The sequence below is a fragment of the Phocoena sinus genome, chromosome 18, assembly GCF_008692025.1.
Source record: "Phocoena sinus isolate mPhoSin1 chromosome 18, mPhoSin1.pri, whole genome shotgun sequence".
Taxonomy (NCBI): Eukaryota; Metazoa; Chordata; class Mammalia; order Artiodactyla; family Phocoenidae; genus Phocoena; species Phocoena sinus.
The window spans coordinates 79369808-79384175 of record NC_045780.1 but is presented as its reverse complement, the minus strand read 5'-3'; the positions used below and the strand labels follow the sequence as shown (position 1 = coordinate 79384175).

At 59.0% G+C, this 14368-nt stretch overlaps 1 protein-coding gene across 5 annotated transcripts in view; it reads right to left on the bottom strand.

The window, feature by feature from the left end:
- The window catches only part of TFDP1 (transcription factor Dp-1), a 30227-nt gene that overhangs the window by 12071 nt on the left and 3788 nt on the right, over window positions 1-14368 (bottom strand). For all 5 annotated transcript variants that reach the window (XR_004346688.1, XM_032611387.1, XM_032611388.1 and 2 more), the window contains exon 3: window positions 3466-3532. Coding sequence is in view for 4 of the 5 variants with exons in the window: in XM_032611387.1 (XP_032467278.1) it covers window positions 3466-3532 (67 nt within the window). In the remaining variant the exon portion in view is untranslated. The remainder of the gene's footprint in view (window positions 1-3465; window positions 3533-14368) is intronic.

Sequence of the window (14368 nt, the reverse complement as noted above, 5' to 3'; positions counted from 1 at the left end):
CTGGTCCGAGGTCTCATTTTTGAACTCTTCACAATCCATGCATTTTAAATAAACTTCTTCAAAGTCCAGTAAACAATGAATTTTGATGCTACGTACGAACTATGAATAATTTCCATTAACGTAAGTTGACGAAGATAGATATGTATCCTTCAACTGCCCCAATATTAACATTTTTACCAATCAACACCAAAAAAATTTCAACTATTGGCTGCAAGCAATAGGTTTATCTGCTTTGAGTTTTTTACATTCCTCTAAAAACAGAGATCTGTATCTTAACAAAAACAAATATTTAAAAAATTGTTTTGGATATGAGAAACATTTTTTAAAAGACACAAAATTATTCTGTTTTGCACTGAGAGATTTAAAATACACTTAGGCAATTAAACATACCACGTTCAGATTTACGTACAGATGAGTAACTAGTAAGTTTAAAAATACGGAATTGGTTGCTTTCACTAAAAATAATAACTTTTTTTTCAATTTGCAAATGATTCCGTTTTCAACCACCCGTGAGCGCGGAAGCTTACCGGGTCAAAGCCCACAGCAGCTGCCCGGCAGGGCTCCCGGCGCTGGCCTTTAAAGCCCATTTGTCCGTCGTTATGTGGAGGCCACATCCACGGAGGGCTGCGTGGCCACCTCGCCGCCGGTCTGCAGGTCCGGCTGCGACACCCAGCCGCTACCCGGGCTCCCGCCTTTGCCCAGCTCGGCGGGGGGAGAACTCGGGGGTGGACCGGGCCAGCCCCTCCTCACCCGCACCCACGCCGCCTGTCCCACCCCGGGGATCTTCCCCTTGCGTGTGCGCTGCAAATACAAGTAATAACTTTGCAGGCAGCCTTAACGCCAGTACACAGCACGCACAGAATCATGAGTGCCATTTCACCGTCTCTGCCGAAAAGCTCCCCACTCCACCCGGCCAGCAGCTACCGCGCTCAGAGCGTTTACTCCGTCTTCCACGCTTCCCACACACGCCCACGCAACCACGAACAACGTGAGTGCTGTTTGTGGGCCTTTAAATCTAGAAGGTAGTACATACTGTACACGTTCTGCAACTCTGATTCTGATGTTTTTGAAACTGACCCACAGAGAGATCTAGCTGACTTCCTCTAAGGCTGGGCCGATTCCATTTTCATATCATATAACATGCGTAACTATACAAACATACAATGTAATATCTACGTGTTCCTGGTGCCCCTTCTCCAAGGGAACCTGGGTCCCAGGTGACCTTCTGCGTCACGGGATTCAGCCCAGCGCTGGCCTGCGGCTGTTCTGTGGCACGAGTACCTGCACACACACCCCCCAGCACCCTCTCCCAGGTTTCTGACAACTGTTGACTCAGTTGAGATTTGCTACTTTTGGTCAACATCGGGCATGGAATGGTATTCCCCTTTTGGTTTAATCTGGCTAGAGAAATCAGAATGCTTTACACATTTTCCTAATAAAGGTGCCACACACAACCCATTTATGGGGGCGGGGGCACAACATCTCAGCCACAGGGAGGGTTAAATTATAACACAAGCTAGGAATCTGCTCCCTAGAAATAACACTGCTTTAGCCATAAAATGTACTACAAAGCCTTTCTTAAAGGAACCACCAAACAAAGTATTTTCAAATATAACATTATGAACTGGAGAATTCCTTTCAAAAAAGACGAGTTAAGAATATATACTGTCTGATCTGTTATAACCATTAACAGAAAAAGGATCTAAAATTATTACATAGGTTTACCATTAGTAACCATACCACTAATATCCATAGGTTTTAAGATACCTTAAAGTATGAAAACGTGAGGTTCAGTGTTTTCTCGAGAATAATTTTAAGTAAACGTTTAAAAATTTCCAGAACCTAATGTTTGAAGAGTTACTATTTGCCTGATATGCTACAAATACACTGTGGGCTAACGTGGCCAAAAGGGTCAGGGCAAGGCGGCCGCTCGCACGCTGGGTCTTCCCAGCCCCGCCAGCCGCTGGCCTCACTGGCACTGGAAGAGCCCGGCGGCTTCCTTGGTTCTCAGGCAGCAGCGGGAGCTGCCCTCCTGGGCCATTACAGCGGCCACACCACTCATGGGCAGGCCCTGCGGGAGCTCCCGCATAGATCAAGGTGCAGCATCCACGGGCCTGGGGCACCCTCTGGCCGTCTTGGCGCCCCGACCCCGGCCACTCCTGGGCGACTCCCCACCACGTCCTGGGGAGCAGCCTTCCACCTCCCCGAGAACCGTCCCCATCTGGAACGTCCTCTGAGCCCCCGCCCTGCCCCAGGGGGCCACAGTGAGGAGGGGCACCTCGTCCTCCTACAACAGGCCTCCCAGCAATACCGGAAGCTGAGTCCACCCTGCGGGTGTGTGTCTGGAGGGTAGGTTCCGAGTCTCAAGAATCGTAAAGTGACACCAAGCCTCCAGCCGCACGTCACTAGTAAGTTCTCAGCTCTGCTGCCCGAGAAGCCCATCCTCAGGCTGAGGGACAGCGTGAACCGGAGGGACCCGCGTCCCCAGAGGATGCCCCTCACCATTGAGATGGGGACCCGCCCTGGGAAACAGCACCTCCCGGGAGTGGAAGATAGTGGCCTACACGCAGCCGGTACTCAGGTGCCCAGAGCTACCATCGGGCCACAAAAGGTGGCACCAGATGTTGCCGGGAGAGGACAACGCAGGTCCCAGGACACCACGTGCATGGACACCAGGTGTCAGATGCTCCCGGGGAAACGTGCACTTAAACACACGTTTACGTCTTCAACTGCACGCTGGGGATCAGCGCTTTTTTTCAGTGAACACGTATTATCTGTTTGATGAAAACTTTCCAATTTGAAAGGCAACAGCAAGCACGCCGAAGGCAGACACAGATCAGAGGAAGGAAGGCCCTGCAGCTGCGGCCCTGCACGGCACGGCCTGGTCCACCAGGCATCACAGGCCAGCACCTCGAGGTGGGCGTCCTTCTGACCCAGCAGATCCACAGCTGGGAGACCGGCTCAAACACACCCACTAGCAGGTGTCCATCCCGTGTCCCTACAGGAAGGAAACTGCAAAGCTTGGGGCCCCTGGGAAGAGGGGCCGCAACGCCCCGCCCCACCCCACCCCCTCCCCTCAATCCCAAGGGTGCAGACAGACGTCGAGGCTCATTCAGGACACAGCGCGGACGAGGAGTCACCACTCTCTCACGGGGGCACCACGCACCCGCAGGTTTGAGGTGGGCTTCATGGGCATCAGCGTGGCTGCCCTGAGGCGGAAGGAGTATCCGTGCCCTGTGCTGTGTTCTCTTCCTCACACCTTTCCCGAACCTCTGCATATAGCATGCAACTTACTAACCAAAATAAACTGGGGTGCTGACCCCGGTCCTTCGGGGGCTCCAGGCAGGCAGCTCCCCAAGTGGGGTTCCCACCGCTGACAGGGGTCTTCATGTCAGGGGACTCACACCCACCCCACACTGAACACACTCATCCAGAGACGTGCCTTCCCGAGACGGGCACCCTTACCTTTTCCAGGACTAAGGTTCTGGTCGATGAAGACCTTGAGTTCCCCGTTGGCTTCAATTAGACCGGCCTGTGGGGGCAACGACAACACAGTGAGCAGGCGTGGGGAGAGCGGCAGTCCACCCAGCAACCCGCCGCTCGCACACCTCGCGACACACCTCAAGGGACCTCGCCGTCCCCACGCAGCCGCGAGGCCCGGGGGCACGTGCTGGCTCACCCACCGTGATCGGCTCTCAGCAGCGGAAAAATGATCCTGTCAGCCTCTGAAGCTCAGCCTTTGGGACACCATGCAACACTTCCCTTAGTTATCAACTAAGTCACATGGCACTTCACATTTGGGATCAGCGATGCGTAACCACGGGTGGGCCACCGGGAAAGCAAACTGGTGCTCTGGCCTGAGAACAGCACCTTTGGCTCCGTCAGAGCGCTGGACACCGTGCTCCCAGCATCAGGACAGACCATCTCTGTGCATGGGGGGCGTGGGCCTGGGGCCCGGGGCGCGTCCGTCCCTGCCCTTCACGGCCACGGGATGCACCCAACACCCCCCAGCGCCCCCCTCGTCCCGGGGCGACCAGAGGGACACAGGGCGGCACCTCACGGTCAAGTGCGTTTGGGGCACCAGCACGATGGGCCGCTGGAACAAAAGAAGCGTGTGCCCGACACGTGCGACCACGGAGGGCTCGGAGCACCACCCGAACTGTCACAGTGACGGCCTCGGGTGAGACACGCTGGGGACCCGGACCTCCACAGACCAGCCACGGCACCACCCTGCCCGCCCGCGCCAGGCCTGTGCGGCAGCAGCTTGCCCACGTCTGAGAACCGCCAGCGCTTCTCTGCTCCGCCACGTGTCAGGAGGGGCGCCTGCAGCCACACCCTGGACCCAGCGGCTCTGCTCGGAGCGGGGCCCGAAATCCAGCTCTCCCGACCGGATCTGGCCGCCAGACACGGATATGCGTGCGTGTGCACATACAGATGCACACCACACGCTCACACGTCCACACACACACGCTCACACGTCCATATACACAGCAACGCACACCTCGCACGTGCCCGCAACAACCAGGTGTGAAAACAAAAGCTAACGGAGACCCCGCCCAGCGCCCCCCGAAACCGGCCGTGGAGAAGCCCACCTCAGCCCTGCACCGAGGGGCTGGGCGGGCACGTCCGTGAGGCGCTCAAACGCACGCACATCCCCCACAGGTAGGCGGGGGAGCCCCCCGACCTGCTGAGGCCCCAGACAAAGGCAGGCCCCACGGGGGAGGGACCACCCACAAGCTGAGCCCAGCAACGCCCTGCGGCCGTTTCCTGACCCCCCAAGAAAACGAGGGGGAGGACCAAGTGCCTGACCACGAGGACCGCCACGGATCACGGCTGGGGAGCCCGCATCTCACGGGTCCCAGAAACGCCCCAGTAACGCAGGCTCGGAGCCCCAGAGCCCCAGAGCGAAGACCCGCCACGGCCAGGAAGGGCCGTATAAGGACACGCACCTGAAAGAGGCGAGGAGAGAGGCTGGTCCCCCTTGCCTGGACGGCAGCACCGGGCAGGGGGCCCCAGGCCCCCCACCCTTCCCTCCGGCTTCCGTGTTCCCCGTCCTCCTCCCCCAGAGCTGACTCCGCGTGGACGCTGCAGCCGCAGAGCAGAGACCCGATGCGACCATGCCAGCTGGTGGTCAAGGAGGTCTGCCCAGCCCCATGACGAGGCCAGTGCCCGCAGGGCGCAGGGGCGGCCCGCCCTGGGGACCGGCGTCCCCTGCGCCGAACAATGCCACTGCCCTCGTCGGCCAGGGCCCCGACGCCCCCGGCCTGCTCGGTTCTCACGCTTGGCCCGCAGCGACGTGACCCACGATAGCTCGGCAGCTCACGCCCAGGAAGCCCTGCGTTGGGGCGCTCGCCCCCCCACCCCGGACGCAGGGCCCACCCTCCGTTCCTCGGCCGCAGGCTCTCTGCAACAGCTGCCCAGCCAGAGCCGACGGGCACGGCCCATCCTGCAAACTGCTGAGGGTGGGGCAAAGGGCTACCCTTCTCTGCCAGCCCCAGCCTCCCACCTAAGCCAGGGGAACTTGGACCAGGAAACGTAGGAGAAACGAGGCAAACGGCTCACGAGCTCTGGGGCAGAGCCGGCTCCGCGGCGACACTGCACAGAAGCGGCCTCCTGACCCTGGACGCCACGCCACCTGCACCCACCGCGCGGCGCTCCAGAGCCTCCCACACTCCAGCGGGGAGCCAACGCGGAGACGGGGCCGGAACCCACGACAGCGCCTGCGTCTCCCGCCGGGCTCTCAGCGGTCCCCTCGCGGACATCTGGGCCGCTGCAGGGCCCCCCACCGGTGCCAGCTGACCCCCCGTGGTGACGCCACCCAGAGCCATGGATCGGGCTTCGCCGCCTCCAGAGAGACCCCCCCCCAGAGCTGCCGGGTGCTCAGTCCTGATCTTCCAGCAGGGCCGAGAAGCCTGTGACACCCAACACCCGACGGAGGCCCAACGGCCCGGACCCTCACACGGACGGCTGCGTGGACGGCAGCCCGCACCCAGTCAGGCTCCCAGGTGCAGAAACTCCCTCTACTTCCCTACACAACGTGTCAGAATCACAGAGGAGACACAAGCTCACCTGCACGTGAAGGAAACAAATACCTGAGAAATCCTCCCTTCAGACAACCTGAAGCACCGCAACGTGCAAATGTCGCACCAGCGCCGCGGGGACCTCCTCGCTGAGCCTGGAGGAGCAGCCTGGACCTGGGGCCTCAGAGCCGAGCGCCGGCCTCGGGGGACTCCCGCCCTCACCGGGGACCAGTGGGGACCGCGGACTGGGCCCCACAGCGGGGTCGCCCCTTCTCCTGTGCCGCGAGGACACCAAGGCCCCCCCGGGGTGGCCGCCTCACCCCTCGGACGCCGCCAGACCCAGGGACAGACCTCTCGGCAAGGCCACCCGCACCCGACCCTCCTCAGCTGCTGGGAGAATACGTGTGTGTTGTTACTTTCGGCCACTGAATTTTGGGATCACCGTTCCCACCCAGAGATGATGCCGGTTACAGGTTTCCTCAGAACATAACAAAGCACTGCTGTTCACCATCCGGCCGCCACTTTGGGGGCAAACCTCACGGCCGTGGGCAGCCGCGGCCGTGACCCCTGGATGTGACGCGACCGCAAACCATCAACGACACGCAGTCACAGCCCAGCAATTTCTCAGGTCGCCTGACCCCAGAGGAGTCTTTTCTGGGGGACTAAGCGAGCGGCACTGGCCTCGGGTGGGCGGGCGGCAGCCACAGTCAAGCAGCTCGAGACGTCAGAGCAACAGCATCGGAGCAGGGCAGACCCTCGAGGCCACCCCGCTGCTGAGACGGCTCCACCTCACCTTCTAAACTTACCAGAGACGCTGCACACAGACGTCGCCATCACCCCTGAACCCAAGGCCCCTCTCGCCCGGCTCCGTAGGAAGGTGACAGAGCCGTCTGCGGGCCTGAAGACGACTCAGGCCGACACCCTAGCCCGCCCCAGGCTCCGTGTGGGGACAGCATCTCTGCACCGCCCTTGCCCTGCAGGACACCGCACCGGAGCAGGACAGACCACGGACAGCGCAGACCTCAGGAGAGGAGCCGGCCCACCCCAGGTACGCATGGAGGGGTCACGGGCATCGTCACCCACAAGCCACCCTCCACCCCAGTCTCGGCTGCAGCCTTTTCTAAAACGCCCGCTGCAGGAGCAGGCCTCAGGGCCTCTCCCCGCGCCTTGCAGCCCAGAGGCTACGAGCTCAGGGCCTCGACAACAAGCATCAAAACACAGGTGGCGCTTGACCTTCGAGACGTATTTCTGAAATTGCAGTGAATTGGAACATCAGCGCTCTGGACTTGCTTTCTGACAAAATCTGTGTATTTAAGGCGCAAACCTGGCTTCCTCTAGGGAAATACCATGCTGCTAAATCCATTACATGCAAACCAACAGCAAAGGCACTCGTTTGCCATAACTAACCTTAATTTTCCTTAGAAAAACCATGTTCAGCCTTTTGTGTTTGTAGTTAACGGAAAAAGTCGGTTATTCAATTACAGTCGGTACAGCTATCCCATTCACGGTAGCAATGACGGTAAAACACGTGTTCCCAAAACACACAATGCTGCTAGAAAGAGCTGAACAATTAAGAACGCAAGCTGAAAAGCTGACAACTACTTTACTTGAACTAGCAAACCTTCCTACTGCCGACGCCGCCACGCTCCAGGCTTGAGAAATGCAAAGTGGGGCCCCAGCTCGCCACCTGCCCCCCGGAGGCGTGACCTGGCTGAGCCCTGCCGCATCTCCCCGCCAGTCTGCCTCTGCATCACCTCCCGGCCTCCTTCGCTGGACCTCGAGGATTCCACACAGGCCAGGGCCCGCCCACCGGGGAGGGGCGCTGAGGGAGCCAGTCTGCACACACGCACGCACCTTCACCTCAATAACCTCCTCCTGACTCATCCTGAGAGGCTGTGGCACTTCCCGAGCCACACGGGCACACCCAGCGCATCAGTGCTGTCATGGTGACGAGAAAAAGACAAAATCCATCATCGCTGGCCCTCGTGGAAATCACGAGAAAACCTAGTCCACAGCATTCCTTAACATCAGCACTGACGCGCATACAAGAGAAATAGGTCCTTTCAGCACAGCAGTCACAGGATCAGCCCTAACGTAAAAGGACATGGACCCCGAACACTGCCCCCCTCGCCGGGGGACACGCACCCGGCGAGTGAGCCAGGCCCCCCGCCAGCGGGACTTCACGCCTGCCCAGTCCCCTCCCCCGAGCACGGCCTGACCTGGTGGCCAAACCTGCAAAGGCCAGGGCAGCTCACAAGGGACCAAGTCGCCTGCCCGCTGGCTCACCGCCCCTCCCACCTGCATCTTGTGTCCGTCTCTGTCTCTCCCCATCTCTCTGTCTCCCTCTGTCTCCTCGGCCCCCTCACTCGCTCTCATGATGTGAGGGTGACAAGCGGCCCCCGGGGGCCTCGGGGACCATCGAGGACACCTTTGGGTCCCGTGCTCCTGCCGCAGACGCCACGGGTGACAACACTGCTCTCCAGGTCCCTAGACTCTGGGTGACCTGCTACGGAGCTGACCGAGGCCACCTGCCACGGAAGGGCCACCACGGAGACACTATGAACCAACGAGGCCAGAGCGCCAGGACGAGGGCTGAGGTCCATCACGTGAAGAAAGACTCCAGGTGGAGAGCACAGCTCGGGAGGCCGTGCCTGGAACCTCAGGTCCAGCTCCTGCCACAAACACCACAGAACAGGTGAAACCGGCCCCTGGCACTCGCAAGGCGGTGCAGGGGAGGCTGCCTGAACGGGTGAGGACCCAGGGCCACGTCCACGTGAAACACCCCACGGGGCCCCAGTGGCAGAGCCCCTCCGGGTCCAGGACCAGCGGGGAGACACTCGGGAATCAACGTGCAGCATTTGGGGTATTTCTCTTCTTTACTTATTTGCATTATTTTTTGAGGTACAGCTGATGTACAACATCATACAAGTTTCAAGTGTAAAGGGTTCTCACCTTCGAGGGACACGGCCTGGAACATCCGATGCCACGACAGGAGCAGTGTAACCAGTCCCGGGGGAGGCAGGACGGCGGGACAGCCCTGAACTGAGTCACTCGGGACGCGACAGGGATGCGGGCCCCTCCACCCCTGCACACATTTGAGGTGGCCCACGAAGCCGCCTCTAATCATCCACGTTCATATTTACCAACATGAAAACGTCCGGGACAAACCCGTGGAGAAAAACAGCAGGAAAAGACCGTCTGAGAGCACTTACGCAAAGCCGTGTAATGGACATGTAAGTTATTCCCAAAACAATCCCCAAAATCTAACAGCAAGGCCACCCTGGACTGGGATTTCAGATGACTCTTAACTTTCTTTCCGACTCTTACGTGGATTTTTAAATAAACCCTCTACTTCCGTAACTGGGCAAAACAAAAGGCTCCCGCCACTTCCTCAACAGAGGATCCAGAGGCCCCAGGATCCCAAGATCCAGGAAGCACGAGGTTGGGGGGCTGCAAGCCGCAGCTCTGAGGCCGGGACCCCCGCCCCGGGACCCCCCCGGTACCCACGGAGAGGAAACCAGGTGGTGGCCAGAGCCACGGCGGCCACGCCACGGCCACAGCGAGTGGCCTGAGCCACGGGCAGGGAAGCACCGGCCACAGGTCTGGAGAGGAGACGGCCGGCCAGCGCCAACGCTTCCCGCACCAGGCCCAGGGCTTGCCACCAGTGGGGGTCACACTCACAAGGCCCAGCGGGCTCCAGGGATCGGGGGGCGCAGGCGGGGCCAGGAACCAGGGTGAGGCTGCAGAGTTCAAGTGAGATCCTGACCCCCTGCCGGGATGCTGGCTGCTGTCCCCGAGGGGCATACGACCGGGAGGCAGGGCACAGCACAGCCCGCGTCTTCTGCTTCCTCCTTAGGGGCCCTGACGCCCTGCTCGGAAATGCCAGGGCTTCAGGGCCTCCTGTAGGGCATCAGAGCCCCCCGCGCCCCCAGAGACCCACGTGTGAAGGAGCGCTTCCCCCCACTCCGCCCCCCAAGCTGCTCCCAGCGCCACGCAGATCGTCTAAACCATCACCTTCCACCCACCAGAGAGCAGGTGCCGCCCCACTCCCAGCCCCCAACACCAGGTCCTGGGGCTCCCGTCAGACCCGGCCTCACCCTCCCTAGAAGGACGCGGCCTCTAACCCACAATCTGACCAGCCTCACTCATCATGGACAGAAAAACAGCGAATTCACTCCACAACAGGTGCAAACGCAAGACTGTCCTAAGAAAACGTGACACGGCTCCGAGACAACTTCTACATACCTGCTTCCGTCCTGCTTTCTGGCCTTTCTGCGGCAGATCTGCAGCGGCTATAGCCTCTGCCAGGCAACGGAGACTAGGACCCCGCCCATCTGCAAGTCGCCCCCAGGCGAACATGATTTCAGGTTCTTTAGGACCAGAAAGGCTGACCCACTGGGCGGGCTTCTCCCCTTCCCCAAAGCCCCCAAGGCCTGTTCTGGGTTTGCCCCTCGTCCGCCTTCCTACCCACTGTGCCCGGCCGCGGCACCTCAAGGGGAACGCTAACCCAGTGCAGCAGGCCCTTCCCCCCAACAAGTCCCTGCTGCCCACACCCCACGGGCACGTCCACACTGCAGCCAGGGTCCTCCCTGCACCCCGATGCTGGTGGCCTGGGGCCCTCGGCTGCACGAGTGGGTGTTCACCCCCAGAGCTCTGATCAGATCTAGATGCCATCGATTCAGCATGAGACATTTTCACTCAAACCCTGATTTTTCTGAAATGCAAATGAAACAACATAAAGATGAGACCCACGCCAGGTACTCAAGTCCCCAAGACCAGGAAGCAGAGGACAAGCCATCGTGTAACAGCTGAGGCCGAGACCACGGCCCCAGACGGGCAGGAACACAGACCCGTGCCGGCCTCGGTCACACTTCACCGGGACGACAGGGAAGGAAGAACGTTCAGACACCTGCAAACTACTGTTCTTAACATGAAACTTCCAGGTGTGAACTCTGGTGTGTTCTCCATGGTGTAGCCTGAAATGATGGTGTATCTGTCACTCGTGCTGACGGCAGAAGAACCAAATCTTAACGTTTTGCCGTGAAATGACAACAATGGTTTCACGAACATCCTTAGTTTCTGGAGTGGATGCAAATCAACAGGAAATCGACACCCGAATGGAGAATGCAGCACGGGGCGCGTTCGATTCACAAAGAAACGTGATGTCTTAAAAGGAACATATTCAATCTCTGAATCAAAAAATGCAAACTAAAACAATGAATTTAAAACCTCACCCATCAAATGGGGCGAGTTTGTGGGTTTTTAAATTAGCAAACTTGGTGCTAAAAACGGGCGGTTAAAATGGGCTCCGACAACCTGATGGGAGTAGATGCGACTCAGCACGCCCGCCCCAGGAAGTCATCTGAGGACGCCTCAGGCACGGCGCACACGTGTCTGAGCGTCCACCCGCAATTACACTGCCAGGAACCCGTCCTGGGCTATCATTGTGGATTTGTGCAAACGTGAGAAGACTGAACTGGAAGCCACCAGAATCCCCACGGCTGGGGCCAGGGCACAGGGGACACAACAGAGGGGCTCTGCCGAGTTAACCCAGCCCCACCCCTTCAGGACCCTCCAAAGACCCGCGTGTCAGGCCACCACTCGGCTGTGTTCGCTTCCAAACGCCCCCTTGTGCCGCTTATATTTGTTATTAAACGCGTGGAAAAAACTGCAAACAATCTAGGTCGCATTCAGCACCTTTAAACGTCCTCTACGTCCTCCCTCCATCCTGCAGAAATCAAAGCTGGGCCTTACGGGCTATGGTTTATGCAAGAAACGTGAATCGCTGGACCCATTCGCCAAGAAAGGGCCTTCGCTCTACAGCCAGGGGGCCGGGAGGGCAAGCATATGTGTTTGAATTTTACAAGATGAGTTTAGGAATGTATCATTTTTTATTATTTCCCATTTTAGGTCACTTTTTCAGTAAGTGACCACCTACGATTCCCCAACGTGTCAAATAAACGCACAGCTGCTAAAGATGACACAGGAGAAGAGAAAGCCTGACTGGGGGAAACAGCGACAGCACACGGACGTGGACGGGGTAGACGTGGGACGCACAGAACGTTCACACATGGGTAAAACCTTTGTTACGTACAACTAAGTGAAGATCCAACAGGAAGAACCTACAAACCCCCAACAATCCCCCTCAGATGCCGGCTGGCAGATGGCTTCTTTCTCTTGTTTTCGTTTTCCTGGAGCTTTTCCAACTCTGGCACAACTAACAATGCATTTACGATCACGAGAAACATTCCTTGAACTTTTTCAGTAATTCACACTTGTTCCTTGCGGAACTTCTGCTAAAAGGAAAACCCAAGGTTTGTGACCAAAAAGCCTGCTGGTGCGACGTCAACCAGCAAAGACAAACTCACGGCTGCCACAGAGAACCCCTGGGGTGGCGAGTCCTCTGCGGGATGGGCCAGGAAGGGCCGGCAAGTCTGTCACCTGTGACTGGGCAGGGAGGCAGAGCAGCATGGCCGGCCCGTGGCCTGGTCCACAGGCAGAATCCCACCCTGGGTATCATCCAGCAAGCGCTCCGTGTCCCTCTGGGCCCTCGGTGACACGAAGTCATCTGTCGGGACACCGGGGTACAGGTGTCAGGAGGTGCTGTGTTTCAGGGCCCAAAGGAGGCCCAGGGGTTTCACTCTGTCAAACCAGAATCCCCTTAAAATCTGGATCCTGTGAAAACAGGACCTTGATGGACAGAGTCCTGAGCTCAAACAACAGAGGCTGGGCTTCCCTGGTGGCACAGTGGTTGAGAGTCCGCCTGCCGATGCAGGGGACACGGGTTCGTGCCCCGGTCCGGGAAGATCCCACGTGCCGCGGAGCGGCTGGGCCCGTGAGCCATGGCCGCTGAGCCTGCGCGTCCGGAGCCTGTGCTCCACAACGGGAGAGGCCACGACAGTGAGAGGCCCGCGTACCCAAAAAACATAAACAGAAACAAAACAAACAAAAAAAAAACAACAGAGGCTGAGAGAAATAAGTCCAACTTCACCCTGGACCCTCGAAATCCGTGCAGCACATCTGCTCCGGGCCCAGATAGTGCCACGACTCTTGAGCCACCACCGCCGGCTCCCGTCCAGGCCCGCGCAGCATAGACAGACTCCGTACCGGCCGTGCCCGTCTGAGCAGAGGGGCCGGGTTGAGTCCCACCTCCACTTGGGCCAACGCGATGCCACACTGCAGAGGTCTGCCCCTCACGCCACGAGTGACCCAGGGCTGTGGCCCATCCCCGCTCCCCCCGAGGCCTAGACCCCCTCAACAAACAGCACAGAGCTACAGGAGGAGAAGCCAGGGCTGGCGTCCGAGCAAGAACCACGCTGTTCTACGCTGAAGAAAAATGAGGCTTGCTCAACGCCAAAGAGAAGGGCTTCCAGCAAGGGACTGTGTGCGGAAAACGTCCCGAGGGGTCACAATGCACGTCAGGCCGGGTGCCAAGCCCCAGGTCCACAGCACACCCCAGGGTGACTTGCTCACCGAGGAGCAGGGCTAAGAAAGCATCCTGGCTGTACCAGGAGACAGACAGCATTTCCCACCAGGTGCGACGCAGCCGCGGGGTCCAGGGCGGCACTGCTGGTCCTGCCACAGCGTCCTGCTCTTCACACGGCCTCAGAGTTTCTCCAACTTCATTCCGGGGAGAAAAAAGGTGATTCCGAAACCGGAAAAGCCCGTCGACAAACAAGCACAGCAGTGTTGGCTTCACCGCTTTCGCCGGAGCGGGCTGAGCTCTCTCGCTCGTGTCTCAAGCGGGAAGAGAAGCGCCGTCAGCGCCCAGCGGGCCCTCACCTCACGGCCTGAGAGACACGGCCGGTCCCGCCAGCCCAGGTCCCCTTCCGCGGCCCGAATCTCATCACCGAGGCCCAGGCCTGGGAAACAGCATTCAGGACGTGTGTTTCTAGACAAGCTCATTAAACCAGGCCTTGTTACGCATCCCTCACAAGCTTAGATTCCACGCGTGTTTCTTCGGTCTCCTGCCCTCAATAACACAATCCAGGGGTTTTTCCATAAACTCACGGAAAGCAAAGTGCAACCACAGAGCAGCTCCACGGTGAGGCCCCCGAGCCCTGACGGCAACTCACAGGCCCTCCCGGGACTGCTGGGGCTGAACCGCGGCTCACCTGCCCTCTGCCCCCAACCTGAAGCAGGGAGGGGAGGGTCCCAGGAACATCTCCGCAAACGCAGGCCTGAGATTTCACGAATCGACTACCCCCCACCTGCTCTTTTCAAACCTTTGTGACGCTGGAGGAGGACTGGTCCTCCCAGTGGGGACGCCAGCCCCGTGTCCTCCTTCCGAGGGTCACTCCGACGGCCGGGGGCGGGGGCTAGTCACGGGCTCTCTCCCTGCGGCCCCT